General features: G+C 39.8%; 2 protein-coding genes across 6 annotated transcripts in view; one reads left to right on the top strand and one right to left on the bottom strand.

Moving 5' to 3' along the window:
- Positions 1-15,463, bottom strand: part of brf1b (BRF1 RNA polymerase III transcription initiation factor subunit b) — a 58,746-nt gene that overhangs the window by 34,030 nt on the left and 9,253 nt on the right. For both annotated transcript variants that reach the window (XM_060866542.1, XM_060866541.1), the window contains exons 5-8: positions 14,060-14,091; positions 12,410-12,482; positions 4,200-4,349; positions 923-1,016 (exon numbers count right to left, since the gene is read on the bottom strand). In XM_060866542.1, the coding sequence (XP_060722525.1) occupies positions 923-1,016; positions 4,200-4,349; positions 12,410-12,482; positions 14,060-14,091 (349 nt within the window). The remainder of the gene's footprint in view (positions 1-922; positions 1,017-4,199; positions 4,350-12,409; positions 12,483-14,059; positions 14,092-15,463) is intronic.
- btbd6b (BTB (POZ) domain containing 6b) lies at positions 7,674-11,399 on the top strand. Of its 4 annotated transcripts, XM_060866546.1 has the most exons (6): positions 7,775-7,825; positions 7,919-8,005; positions 9,104-9,398; positions 9,505-9,595; positions 9,697-9,815; positions 9,936-11,398. In XM_060866546.1, exons 3-6 carry the CDS (start codon positions 9,193-9,195, stop codon positions 10,966-10,968), a joined length of 1,449 nt encoding a protein of 482 aa, XP_060722529.1. In that variant the 5' UTR covers positions 7,775-7,825; positions 7,919-8,005; positions 9,104-9,192; the 3' UTR covers positions 10,969-11,398. The 4 variants fall into 4 exon arrangements, with proteins under 4 accessions (XP_060722530.1, XP_060722529.1, XP_060722528.1 ...); XM_060866547.1 differs by lacking the exon at positions 7,919-8,005 and having other exon boundaries at positions 7,674-7,825; positions 9,936-11,399; XM_060866545.1 differs by lacking the exons at positions 7,775-7,825; positions 7,919-8,005 and adding an exon at positions 8,494-8,719.

Raw genomic sequence — 15,463 nt, forward strand, 5'->3', positions numbered from 1 at the left:
CAAAAATAGTTTTCCCATGTGTACCTATTTTCCTTTGAAAATGTAGTATGGAACATTTTTTTGAACTTATACAGTATATCAGGATCCTTTTTATCATGTTTCCCTGAATATATGACTGTGATAAATGACTAATTCTTCAGATGTTGCGAAAGCTAAACAGAACAGAACAAAAGGTAAGACATTGAATAAATTTGAACTTGGGGATTAGCAAGACTAGCAAGACTGGCTGTCAGAAAAACTACTTAGTTCTGGAGCTTAGTTTTTTTATCACTTTGTCTTTTAAAGTGACTGTAAGAAATGTTCATATTAGTTATCATATATTGTTTGCATCCCAAGCAAAACTATATATTCCACTTTGCGGTACTACCTTCTTTGTCTTAGTTTTCACTTGCAACAGTGCTCTTTCATGCTGTCGGCTGTTATACTGCTTTCCAATGCTCATTACTACTAGGCCTAATATTTCAGCAGACCACAATATCAGCAGGAGTTAATTACAATCATACGTCTTGAACTTGTATTACCGTATCACCGAATTACATACTGCTACTTTAAATTACGGCATTTCTATCATTCATCTCTTACTAAACGTATCAACAACTGCATTTGAATAATCCATTATATGTACACTTAGCCATCATATAAGGGATCTCATAAAGCATTTTTTCCTGCACCATGAAACATTCCTATGTCAATGACTGGAATAAAAAAAAAAAAATCTACTTGTGCAGTTCTACTTGTAATATATACATATATGGTCAGAATGAAAAGCAGCAATAAAGTAATAAAAAAGGATTTGAACTTGGCAGCATACCATCAGATATGCCCTTTCACTTGCATACATCTGCTTACAGATATTCCTAAACATGTGACACATACAGTAGTCTAAAAGAAACCCACACAAACATAAAGCGGAGACACCTACCTCTTCCTGAGAGTCGCCTCACAGACTTTCACCACGCCAATGACCTCCTTCACCGTGCGCCGGAATTCGTGCATGCGAGCTGCCACCAACAGAGCTGCAAGATTGAAATGTCATCCATTTCCTATAATAATACTACTCAGGTAATAAGAGGAAATTTCTGAGTGCTGCCGCACTTTTACGTGACAGTAATGTAAAGCACATGATCCCTAAGACCTGCCTGCACAAGGCTCCTTGGTTCTCCTGCCAGTTTTATAGCTCGGTGCCCACAACTGCTTTATGCGGCATTACACAAACACATGAGCCTGAATTCAGTCGATAAAAGTTTCAGTGCCTACTTCATGCAACTAGCCCACGTGTTCAGAGGTAGAATAACTATAAAGCAACCTTATCTTTTTCTAAGAAAGTTCTGTTTTAAGCGATCGTTATGTCAAACTTTTATAATAAAAAAGCAATGTTATAGTAAAATAAAAAACAAATGGAACAATAGCTTTAGTTGTGACACGAGGACTGTTAAGCGATGGGCTTATTTCATTCACATGTTCCCAAAACACCTGTGTGCAAGCCTGTCAGACTTCCCAATGCTAGTAAGAATTCACTAAAATGAAGCCTTATAAATGTATAGATTTGAGGCCCTGTAGTGTAGCGAGTTTATCTGTAGGCTATAAATGAGATTTTAAAGCTGAGGATAAATCTACAAAGCAAACTGATTTCTTATTACATAAATCTTCTTATCTTCTTAATACTTAAAACTTCTTGCAAAACTGCACAAAGGCTGTGGCTTCTGAACTGTCTTCATTTGTTTTCCATTTCCCTTTTAGAGCTTTCCTGAAAGGCGAAGGTAGAACTGGCACAGAGTCCTGAACACGACGATTGAACTTAAAAACAGATCCCATAAAAACTTTAGTTACATTTTCCTGAATGACTGCTTGTTGTGCAAATCGAGCTTGTTAACTCACACTGCCCTTGACTTATACATTCACTTCATACTGAACAGGATGCCTTTCATTTACTGGAGCTTAATTTAAGTGCCTCTTCACTATGAGTCTGTAAATACAGGATGTAAATAGTCTGTACTCTAGTCTTCAGCATCACGTTATCAGAAACACGATTTGCATTACTTTGGAGGTAATGCACTAAACAGCTTTGTGTGGGAAGCTTCTTTCATCACGCTGGATTTATTTTTTATTCGTTCATGTATTAAAGTGATGCAGTCATAACAATTCAGTGAACTTTTAACTCTTTTCAGCTCTTCGTTGCCTTGTGTTTAAATACATTGAACGCAAAGATGTGTGACAGAGACAGTACTATTGTGGCCAAGGACACAAACTCAGTAAGATTTATAAAGTCTTGATCAGTCCATAGCTGATAAATAAGAACCAAAATACACACCTTTATTTACAGTAGCTTTCATCAGCAAAAAAAAAAATAAAAAATGCAAATAACATTCAGTGCCTTTCTGGGGGTCAGTGGTCGGTGACGCAGATGGTGTTTGAAAACAGAGGCGTGACAACACGGAAAAAAGGTCTATCACAGAGGGTCATTTACATTGTTGATTGTTTTTACTTAACCTTGAGGTTAACTCTGTAATTTTCACTTGAAAAGTTCATCTTTGATATCAAGATCAAAACATACTGTATGTCTTTGAATACTTTTAATGATGAATGCTAATTCAGATTCTTTAGGAAGCAGATAATGGAACAGAAGGTAAAACACTGAAAGGCCGAAAACAGAACTAAGGATGTATGGAAATGGCTTGTTTCCTGTTTTGGGGTGAGGGCATCTTGCTGACGGCAGATTGCTGGGATTAAATGCTGGCCTTCAGATGGATGGCCAGGGGTCTGGGCAGCAAAACAGGATGTGCAGAGCTTCTAGGAGTGTTAGTTGCTATACTGTATCTTACACAGTATGGATTTTCTTCATGGGTTGGGGAAAAAAAAGTAACGATATCTTTATCACTTGAAACTTAGGTTCCGATTTGCATGACGTTTTATGTTGCAACGTTTGTTTAATCTAATCTTCGTAACTAATCTAATTTGTATTTTTCCTATTGTTAATATATTGTGTTTACCATCTATCTATAAACATTTAAATCACTTGATATGGCATAGCACATATTCCAGACACAGAAAACCAAATTTGTTTTTTTTTTCTCATTGAACCTGGAAACAAGGATAGCCTGTTTTCTACAGCATGAGGAAATGCTAACCATTACATTGCCTGAGGAAATGTCTACCCTGAATGACCTGCATATTAATCTTTATAATTAACCTGTGATGAATTAACCTGTGATGGAATGAAATTTCATGATAGGTTGACTTTTAGATTACTAAAACTTATTGCATCCAGACGTTTGTCTAGTTTCAGTTATAATTGTTTGATTTCCTACAAAACACACAATTCCGTTATCAGATGATAAGAGTCTCAGTGGAATGGGCCTTTATCACAATGACGTTGTCGTCATATCTGGTAATGAATTGTAGTGTTCTGGTTGCAATTTTAAACATTATTTAGGTATTAATGAGGGACAGTAATTTCAAAACATCGAATAATAGTTTATTCTGGATAAAAACTGGCAGAAAATATCTAGCTACACACTTGACTAGGTCAACTACTAATGAACACAGCAGCAATAAATTAGCTCATTTATTTCTCACACATAAACACAGACGCACACACAGAGTCTATCGATAGATAGATAGATAGATAGATAGATAGATAGATAGATAGATAGACAGATAGATAGATAGATAGATAGATAGATAAGACATAGATAGATAGATCTAACGTATCTGATGGCAGAACGATTGTGTAGTTATGGTTTGAAGCATGATCAGCTGCTACACTCACACTACTGGTTATTTGAGTTCTCTAACACATACTGTTGGCTTTTCCTCATTCTTCACACACAGACTGCTGGCTTTTCTGGGTTTGTCAAAAACATTTCAACAGACAACAGATGTTTGTTCTGTCCATGGGGAATAATATGTTTTAGGTGTTTACGACCAGTGCTTTTTGAGCAGATGCTTTGAAATGCTGCCTGCAGATGCTACATGCTTCCTTTTAAAATGCTCATCCTCATCCCGACAAACAACACAAAGCCATTTCTTTCTCAAGAGCACTTCGGTGGGAAATGAGTGAAGTTTTAAACCGCTACTGATACACAACATTTCCAACATAACCATATTATTGTGTTCTGTGCTAGACTTTCTTCAGAAAAAAAAATCTTTATATATGTATATATATATATATAGAGGCCAGTGTAAGAATCATTTAGTACCTGCACCACAGAGTCCAGATGGTCTGCGTCCTGTATGCATCCAGTCCCTCTTCATCCTCTGCAGCAGTCTCAGTGCAGTCATAGAGACTTCATGGGTTTTCTCTCCAAACTCCAACATGTGGGCAAAGCGTGGAATATACAAGCATGGATCTACACACACACACACACACACAAAAAAACACCAACAAATTGCTTCATATTGAGCCTGATAAAAGTTCTGTAATCCCTAATAATCAACAACCCTGTAGTTACTAGTGTGTAAAGCGGTAAAAACCCAGTAGAACTATTTATAAGTAAATTTGCATAGATGTTGGATTAGCCCCTATATATATATTCAGAAGAACAAGTCTTACGGTGGAACCGTGTAAGTATTACTGGAGCATCTCTGATATTTTTTGTCCTTTTTTTAATTTTACAGATTAGCATATTCCTGCAAAGATGACAGCATATTTTAAATTCAATAAATCAACCAGTAGAAAAACACCCTTTACGTTAAATACCATGGTATGACAAGGTTGTGAGTTTTTTTTTAGTGTAAAGATGCTTCCGTGGTCTTTTCTACCCTATCTGGCCAAAATGAAACGAAATGGCGTTCTGTCCGAGTTTAAAACACAAAGCAATAAGATACGGATTGTTAAAAAACAACATGTGAGAGAAGTAGATTGAAGTAATGGTTCTGGAGGATTTGGTAAGATATTAAGCTTCACCCATGTGTACATCATGAAGTCACTTCCATCTATGTGATTTATACACACACCACATTTGTTCTGTGTTAACTAATCATAATCAGCCTACAGACATCAACCATGACTAAACAGACAAATGTCCAGAAATCCCATCCATACTATAGTTACTAAACATATATACTATATCTTGTCTTTCTGAGGGTTTTGCAGGTCACAAAGGCCACCTCTTTGAGGCTCCCCTTGACATTGGAGTGAGTTTCTAAATTGTTTCTGTACAGGGAGTTCTCCATGTGGTTTATCTCTGAGTCACTCTTTGGAAGCAAACATCCCTAACTTCCACCTACTTCAAAGTCCTTGAATAAACTAACTCTGCTGCCCCAGTAAAGTACCCATCACGGCTGTCCTAATAACAGGGAAACGAGTTCAGCTCTAAGAAGCTAAAGAAATAATATATGAACTCCACCTGCGCTTGAAGGAGAAAAAAATTGCACAAAAATCCCCTAGGACTGCGTATGTCACAAGGCTGTTCTGAGTCATACGGGCAATTTTACACTAAATTATCATATTAATAAACTGAAATCCAACGGCGAGGAGACTGACCTTTCTGCACCATCTGTATAACAAAGAACTATGATTTCAAGAGAAATGTTTCCACATCTAACAACTCACTGGCAACACTTTGTACTGTGATGATATGAAAATTTAATCTGGTGACAGGATTTAAACTTCTTTATTTCACATGGACTACTGGGAATCAAAGTGAAGAGATAGAAGGCACTGTAGCGTTAAAAGACATAGAGATTTAAACGGTCACGTCCTGACAGAAGGAAACACGTTCGTGAGTCTGTGTGAGAGTTGTGAAAAAGAGGACAGCTGAGATTCAGGCTGAAAGGGAATCCCTAACACTTTCTATAGCCACTGCTTCAGATCTCACAGAAGCACAGTATACAGTAGGTGGCAAAAAGTCTGCTCTTTATTTGTAAATTATTCAAAACTGCACATTACACAAAACCAAATAAATTAGTATAAATAATAGAATTACGACTGGATGCTACCCACCAACAAACAGCAAAATGTCTTATGTTTCCTACCTATGGACAGAATTAGCATTCTATTCCTGGCTAAGAACCCAGCAATTAGGACATTTTCCTGTTTGTTAAATCGTACATATACAAACATGAATTTAACCATCACTGCTTACACGATTCTCTCAAACAGGGACACCAATCCTATTCTTCAATGTTTGGAAAAACAATGCTATCCAGACCTTAGTGATGAGCAAAATGCAGCATGGAGTACTGATGAGGTCCTGACATCATGATTGCTTCCTAGAAGCTAATGTTGTTAAGTTATATAAAGCTAGACTAGGGATAAACTTGATTATGGTATGCTTTAAGGAAATTTGTGTTCACGTGCATGATAGTGTCATTCAAAGTTGCAAGCAGAATGGAATCCGATTTCAAGCCAATCCCATTTCCAAGCATAAGATCATGGCATCTTGCTTAAAAATTCAAATATTGTTTATGTTCATAGGTTACGTAAGACACTGTACCGAGCAACAATAAAAATCAAACTATGTGAATGTTCCAGTGTCTTGTCTCCTTATGCCTTAGGAAAACATGAAAGATTTAAATCCACAGCGTTGTTTAACACATTATCGCGTCTATAGTAGCAGCTCATCTACAGAGACTTGTAAATAACTTGTAAATAAGACTAATACTTAAAATGTACACACGCACACACACACACACACACACACACACACGTGTTTATAGCTCAAATAATAGAATAAAACATAAAGGGACATACAGTTATAAGGAAAACAACTTCACTGAACAAACAGGTATTTTCATTTGCATTACACCACCGAGTTGATCATTTTCCTGTAATAACCATTGCAATCGTGTTTTACTCTTTACTTATGTGAATCTGTGAAACAAAAAGTGACACTTATGTAAGTAATTACATTCCTTTTTCTGTCGGCAAATCTTTTTTTTCTAAAAAGGTATTAAAATGGATAGATAGATAGATAGATAGATAGATAGATAGATAGATAGATAGATAGATAGATAGAAATAAATAATTTTATTTAAATATAAATGAATATAGATAGATAGAAATAAATAAATAGATAGATAGATAGACAGACAGACAGACAGACAGACAGACAGACAGACAGATAGATAGATAGATAGATAGATAGATAGATAGATAGATAGATAGATAGATAGATAGATAGAAATAAATAATTTTATTTAAATATAAATGAATATAGATAGAAATAAATAAATAGATAGATAGATAGATAGATAGATAGATAGATAGATAGATAGAAATAGATAGATAGATAGATAGACAGACAGACAGACAGACAGACAGACAGACAGACAGATAGATAGATAGATAGATAGATAGATAGATAGATAGATAGATAGATAGATAGATAGATAGATAGAAATAAATAATTTTATTTAAATATAAATGAATATAGATAGATAGAAATAAATAAATAGATAGATAGATAGACAGACAGACAGACAGACAGACAGACAGACAGATAGATAGATAGATAGATAGATAGATAGATAGATAGATAGATAGATAGATAGATAGATAAAGAAATAAAGAAATAAACAGGTTTCTGGTTCCTTCAGCATGTGTTTGAAGTTAAGGGGATGCTCTAAATGTCTGGCTGGTAAAACATTACAACATGTATTGGTATAATAACAGTTAACAGGCTCTGAACCCTGTCTGTCTCTGGATAAACGCTCCTGATGGTGATTCTGTAACGCCGGGGCCCTCTGTTGGAAAGTCAGTAAAGCGGAGTGAACAGACTGAAGCCCAACCCCCTGTGTCTCCGGAGTGAACATGGCTCCTGACTGCGATCGGGCGTCCACACACCGAACCTCAGTGCGTGTCTTTATCACCTGTTCTGTAAAGGTAACGAGTGACAAACTGTCCATCAGCTCAGTGTGTTGTTGTGCTGCTGCTGAATCTGTCTGTCTGTGTGTGTGTGTGTGTGTCCGACTACAGTCTTGTGTTACTGATGACAGAAACCAGCTCATCACTTTATCCTTTATTTCCTCTGCGAGCTGCACAAAGCGTCTGTTATCCACAGCGGTAAGCATCACACTGATCCCTGTGTACACTGTACGGTACTCTGGCTGTTGTTTGGGCTGTTGTTTGGACTGTTGTTTATCCGGTGCACTTCGCTACAGATGTGTGTGTGTGTGTGTTTTTTCTCCCAGTGAACAAAACCACGGAGCGTCCGGATGTGTGTTAAGTGTGTTGTTAAACTCACACGTGACACGCGGCATTAGTGCACCGCGTTTACACGTGATGAGCAGTTTAAAAGTAAACTTTAGTAAATTGTCTGTAATCCTGGAACAGCTGAAACGCGAAAAGCGGTGTGTTTGTGGGGTTTGTTGATGCGTTTGCGTTACTGCATATATGTTATAGTGTGTTTATGATGTTTATACACACATACACACACATGCATATATATATATATATATATATATATATATATATATATATATACACATGAATAACCTCGGTGTGAATGCTGACGTGCATCTATCTACATTGTCAATAATCACGTAAAGGGTTAAAGGGCTGTGCTTGGTGAATATTATGGCGAAAGTGGGCAGTTTCTTCTGTTGTGGGTGGGGCGTCGGTGGCGTTGACGTCATTCGCGTCCGACGCTCTGATTGGTCGACTCAGAACTGGGCGTCTGCTTTCGTTATACAAAACGAGCTTTACTACACGGAGGAGAAACACTGAGGCAGCGTTCAAGAGCGCGAGCGTAGCTTTCATTCGGATTCCCGAACAACGGTATGTTTATTTGCACAGCAAACCCGCCCGAGAGGCTGCGAGTTCGCAGCGCGATGATCTCGCCATGGATGTGGACCGGGTGAAGGGATGTTTTTGCTTTTTTGTTTTTCTCGCTGAGAGAGAGGGAAGAGTACTCGGTTTGGAGTAATGCGTTCACGTCCCCGTGTATTTCTGCACTGTTCCTTTAAATAGGTCGGTGTTATGGCAGCGCGCGAGCTCCATAAACACTGATATTAGATCGCAGGGCTCATCTCTCATCTCCCTACACGTCGTCTTTTCTAATTTGCCCCTCAGACTCGTGGATTTGTTTGCTGATGCCAACAGCCCCGGACTGCCTGTATGGCCGGATCATGAAGTTGTTGACGTTTTTTCTTTTGCTTCCAGAGAGCCTCAAAAGAACTAGAAAAAGTGGGAAGCAGCCGGGCAAGTTGCCAGCATGCTATGAAATCGTGAGTTTGTCCTTGAAGAAGAAGATGGCTGCAGAGCTGTACCCTGCCAGCATAAACACCAACCTACAGAACAGCAACAGCACAGCAGTGACACCTGCCAATAAAAAGAGCATCGTCCAGGTGACCCACACAGCATCCAGTCCCACTGCCACTGCAGCGCAGCAGAACATCAACAACAACAACGTCGAACCTGCCAGCTGGCAATCCACTCATCCCACACTCCGAGAGAGGTAAATCAATCCCAGCAGTTTGGTTTCTTTTTCTTGTCCTGACTTGGTGTGTCCATCCCAACAGACAGACCTTGTAAACAATCGTTCTCTCCTTATTGTTTTTCAGGAACGCTCTTATGTTCAATAACGAACTTATGGCGGATGTTCATTTTATCGTGGGTCGCCCCGGGGAGTCCCAGAAAGTTCCTGCGCACAAGGTGAACGTGGCATACTTGATCCTGGACTAAAAAAAAATTATAAGAAAATGGAGAAGTATTTTCATTCTGAGTGATTTTAATTCAGTGTTTTGTTCTTGCAGTATGTTCTGGCTGTGGGGAGCTCTGTGTTTGGTGCCATGTTTTACGGGGATCTCGCCGAGGGCAAATCAGAGATTCATATTCCCGATGTGGAGCCTGCTGCTTTTTTAATCTTGTTAAAGTAAGCCCTTTTTATAAATTTGAAATTGTTGTAGAAAGTTTGCTCTTTGATGTTAAGTGACGAGCCAGACGATTATTCCTGTAGTGTTGATCAAATCTGTTCCTGATCTTCTCCCTGCAGATACCTGTATAGCGATGAGATTGAACTGGAGGCAGACACTGTGCTGGCCACTCTGTATGCTGCCAAAAAGTATATTGTGCCTGCCCTGGCCAAAGCCTGCGTCAACTTTTTGGAGACCAGCCTGGAGGCCAAGAATGCCTGCGTACTGCTTTCTCAGAGTCGGCTTTTTGAGGAGCCTGAGCTCACACAGCGCTGCTGGGAAGTTATTGATGCTCAGGCTGAGCTGGCGCTCCGCTCAGAAGGCTTCTGTGAAATTGACTTGCAAACACTGGAGATCATCCTGAAGCGGGAGACCCTGAACACCAGGGAGGCTGTTGTCTTCCAGGCTGTGCTGGAATGGGCCGTGGCCGAATGCAAACGACAAGGACTTGGGCCAACAGCTCGCAACAAAAGGGCAGTGCTGGGAAAGGTCCTGTACTTGGTTCGCATCCCCACCATGTCCCTGCAGGAGTTTGCAGATGGAGCGGCGCAGTCGGACGTGCTGACTCTGGAAGAGACACATGACATTTTCCTGTGGTACACGGCAGCCAATAAGCCAAAGTTGGACTTTCCGTTGACGCAGAGGAAAGGACTGACCCCGCAGCGCTGCCACCGCTTTCAGTCTTCGGCTTATCGCAGCAACCAGTGGCGCTACCGTGGACGCTGTGACAGCATCCAGTTTGCCGTGGACAAGCGAATCTTCATTGCTGGTCTTGGCTTGTACGGCTCTAGTGGCGGAAAGGCTGAGTACACTGTTAAGATCGAACTGAAGCGCCAAGGAGTCACCCTGGCCCAGAATCTGACTAAGTTTGTTTCAGATGGTTCCAGCAGCACCTTCTCAGTGTGGTTTGAGCATCCGGTTCAGGTGGAGCAAGATGCTTTCTACACAGTCAGTGCTGTGCTGGATGGGAATGAGCTCAGCTATTTTGGGCAAGAGGGAATGACAGAAGTGCAGTGTGGTAAAGTGACCTTTCAGTTTCAGTGCTCTTCAGACAGTACGAATGGAACTGGTGTGCAGGGGGGCCAGATCCCAGAGCTGGTCTTCTACGCATGAAAGGTGCAAAGACAGTGATGCTGAAGTGCATTCCACCCACTGTATTTCGATGCAATGAACACATGGGGGAGTACAGGGTCCCGAGACACTTTTGCCTTCTTTTCAGTGTAGCAGTGGAGGACAGTTGAATGACAGGCTGTTTATAAAACAGACTCTCCTCTGACAAAGCTTGAGTAAAAAAATGCTCCTCTGTTTTATTTATTGAGAAAAGTATATTTGATTTCATTTTAATGCTGCAGCATGCAGACCTATAAATATATATATATATACAAATAAATAAATCTATATATATAAACAAAGAAATTGATGTATTGCACTTCTGGTGGTTTATTACCACTAGCGTGTTTTTTTTGTACATAACCTGAGTCTAATTTGTTTACAGCTTGATGAAATGTCTTGTATTAGTGTGCAGCTTACTAAACTGCAGATCATAAAACTTTTTGTGACTTAAACTACAAAGTGGTCGAACTCCTTTTTGTTTTGACTCGTGATGTCTTTGAACTGGAATATTAAAAACCACTCGTCTGTACCGAGGGAGTCTGAAAACAGATGTAGACACTTTAGCATAAAAGATCTGAGCTGTTTTATTTGGGTTACGACTGGGATTTAGGTTTCGACACTGAGGTATATGAAATCTTCGTTAACACACACACACACACACATACGACTGTCACAGCAAACCTGAACAGTATTAATAAGATAATGATTGCTGTGAAGTGGAGAAATATCTCCATAGCCAACATTAGGAAACCGTTTTCCTTGCTAGGCTGCAGGGGCAACTGAATGGGGAGATTGTTTGAATTGAGCCCAAAGAATTTGCTGTGCTGTCGTTTGCATTCTAATTGAGGATTTGGTGAAGGCAGATGAGGGATGATAAAATGGCAGATTTTTTTGTCAAGACAAGCAGCTGAATGTGAAAATTGGAACACATGGAAAACACATTTAATCAGTCCGGATGCTGAGAATTGCCACGTTCGTTAATACGAGGATTGCTTACTTTGATGTATCTAAGGAACAACAGACGTTATTTATCTCTTGTGTAAGAAGAGAAGCAAACAAATCCTTGGTTCAGAATGATTTATGTGATGGAACTGAATTGATTTTAGACATAATGGTGCCCCCTATGTACCTGAAGCCAGACTGCAACTGTGTGTATGTAATCTTTTAAACAGATGGGTAATTAATTTGCACTCATTAGCCTAATATGGTGAAGTTAAAGCAATTGTATAAAGGTCTGTGCACTGACCCATGGAGAGAATACGACTACAACTCAAGTCAGATTAGTATAGCATGTTCCAGACAATTAGCAGCTAAAACATGTCGGGGTAATACACAATTATAGATGTTATAGATACTGTATATATTATTTACTTTACCAAAAGACTGATAAAGTTCAATTCAGTGCCTCGTATGCAGGGAGTAAAATAAAATGCAACTTTACCGACAGCAGGTGCGTTGATGCAAAGTTCTCTGGCCAACAGCAGAAAAGTCTTTCCCAGGATGTACACGTTCACCTGAGGAAAACATATGGAGCATGTGAGACTTAAGAGAAATGATAAGTAAGGTTTTTTTTAGGCAATATACCTGTATGTTTATTTCATGGCTATGATATGACCTTGGTAGTTTCTAACACGTTACAGTCTTACATTATAGGCCATAATATTCACACTATAAACAATGTTCACTTTCTCCGGCTAGGAACAGTTATACGGTATGTTTAGAGCACTTTGGGCTTTGCAGTAAAGTACAGAGGTCAAGCCCTCAGCAGCAGGTCTCTAGTTAGCCTGGCAGGCCCAGCAGGGTGCGGTGCTCTCTAAGCCGGGTGTGGCTACACTTGCTTAGGATTCACTGCATATTTCAGCCTTGCTGTAACCCACCCTCTTAACATCTTTTCAGTGCCAGACACGGTTCAAGGGTCCATACTCCCAGGACAGCTGGAAGAGTAAAAATAAATGCAACACCAGCTGTGTAGCCCTGAAATGCCTCCCCCTGGAACCACTGCAGAGTAGAGTGCATGCAGGACTGATTCGGCAAGCAGTCGTTTGCTTGTACAATTACGGATTATTTATAGTCTGAAAACAAACTGTAATATCAACCTGTCACTTGCTAAGTCAATCCCACCAGCACCGTTCACTGCACAGCCTTAACTGCTTAATACTGCTCTTCTGATATAACTCTGGGGAAAAAAAGCAGTCAACAAGCAGTCAGCATCTATAGGAGCTTTGTGAAGGATTTCCAAATAGCTGCATGCGTAGCAACAGTGTGTATAACTGTCATCATCAACAGTGCTTACTCACTCTCACTCACTCACTCACTCATTTTCTACCGCTTATCCGAACTACCTCGGGTCACGGGGAGCCTGTGCCTATCTCAGGCGTCATCGGGCATCAAGGCAGGATACAAACTGGACGGAGTCAACAGTGCTTAATTTCATTTTTTTTAGGTTTGTTTTAGTTTTGATTTCTATTCTAAAATTCTATATTGAAAGTGAAGTGTATACAGAAATAAGAGAGATGCATAATTTTGTGACCCATCAATACATACACTGATCAGCCATGAGCCTAAGGTTTACAGCATTTGGCAGACAACTTACAATTTATCTCATGTTATACAACTAAGCAATTGAGGGTTAAGCGCCTTAAGGACCCAGCAGTGGACCTGGGATTCAAACTCACAACCTTCTAAGTAGCACCTTAACCACTAAGCTACCATATCCCTAACATTATACAGACCCTACTCCAGAACTTGCTGATTTGGAGATGCAGTTTAGACCCATATGCATCCCCATTTTTCCTGTTTTTAAAACCTCAACTTTGAGAACTGTCTGTTTATTTGATGCCTAACATCTCATACCCCTTAACACGTGCCACTATAACAAGATTATCAATGTTATTCGCTTCACCTGTCCGTGGTTTTAATGTCACGGCTGTACATAATCGTTTCTTTTGTTTGTTCCTCGTCATCTTATAATGTGTTTTAAAAGATCTGAATATGTATCAGCTACATGACCATATCCCTGAGTCCCATCTGGTTTTGATTCACATCATTAAAGGATTATAAAAAAAAAAAAAAAAAAAAAGTGAAAGCCAACCTGTAAAAGATCACTCAGGTCCAGGAGCATGTCTGCAGTTGAGTTAAGGAAGGATTAAAAAAAGCAAACAAGAAGAGACAGGCAGTGCTGCTAATCAAGAGACAGGGCTAACAAGTTTTATTATGTCTTCACCGCCTGGCTTTACCCAGTCATTAATGCAAATCTGTGACAATTAACTGCTTTTGTTAATTGTCACATTAGATGATCTTAATCGTTTAATCTTTTTCACCTTTTTCACTAAATCACCACTGCACCCACTGAGGCCTTAAGCAAAATTTGATTCTTACAGTGAGGATGGATTGTTCCTGTCCATCTGTCCTGGCACCACCTGACCCGCATTCATAAAACCATACAGACACCGGTGGTATGTCTCCATGGTGACTAATGCCCTCTAAGGACATTAGGGAGAGATTAGTACCACTGAAAAAAGAAAGGTTGATCCTGTCTTAACAAAAAGTAGTGAAGGCGATTAGTCTAAGGGCAGTAATTACACTGGAGATTTTGATAAGGATAACCCTTTACCTCAGTAGGGAGTAGTTTAGAGCTACCAATGGAATTCTGCATAATGTTTAGGCAAATACTGGGAGTTAGATACCTTTCGCAGAGTTTAAATAAGGGGTTGGTCTTATCAGCATTTTACACACAGCAAAGTCTGAAATGGAACCGTGGCTTGTGCTAAAGCTGAGCTTAGCAGAGGTTAAGCCCTTCTATCGAATGAGCCCTTCCCAGGCCTCAGGGGCAGGCAGCCTCACCCTGACGTAAACAAATCCAACTCAGTGTTTCACTACAACAGTTCAGGGACCAGGGGTGGGACAGAGATACAGTACAAGGCATTGCGTGCATATGAGTATGTGGATGTGTGTGATGTAACACTGAGCAGGTGTGCAGCGGAAGAATAGAACGGCTCGTTGTCATTGTGAAAAAAAAACTGACAAGCTTTCCATCAGAAAAAAAAAGAAGTTTTACTAAAGAAAATAAAGGAAAAGCAGATGTAAGGTGGCTGAACTTCCTGCCAAGATGTCATCAGTTAGACATCATTCTCTACTTTATATCATAACTCGAATGCAGGCACTAAAAGGTTACATTTTCCTTTCAAATAATAATGAATAATGCACATTAAAAGAGCTACTTTAGAATAATCAATGGATTTAATCAGTTTACCCAACTTGCTCATTTGTGGATGTTCCACAACATTAAAGCTAACTATAAGAATCTGTATACTCTCACTCACTCTCACTCATTTTCTACCGCTTATCCGAACTACCTTGGGTCACGGGGAGCCTGTGCCTATCTCAGGCGTCATCGGGCATCAAGGCAGGATACACCCTGGACGGAGTGCCAACCCATAGCAGGGCACACACACACACTCATTCAATCCAATTGCCAATCAACCTACCATGCATG

Source organism: Tachysurus vachellii, chromosome 3, assembly GCF_030014155.1.
Source record: "Tachysurus vachellii isolate PV-2020 chromosome 3, HZAU_Pvac_v1, whole genome shotgun sequence".
NCBI lineage: Eukaryota > Metazoa > Chordata > Actinopteri > Siluriformes > Bagridae > Tachysurus > Tachysurus vachellii.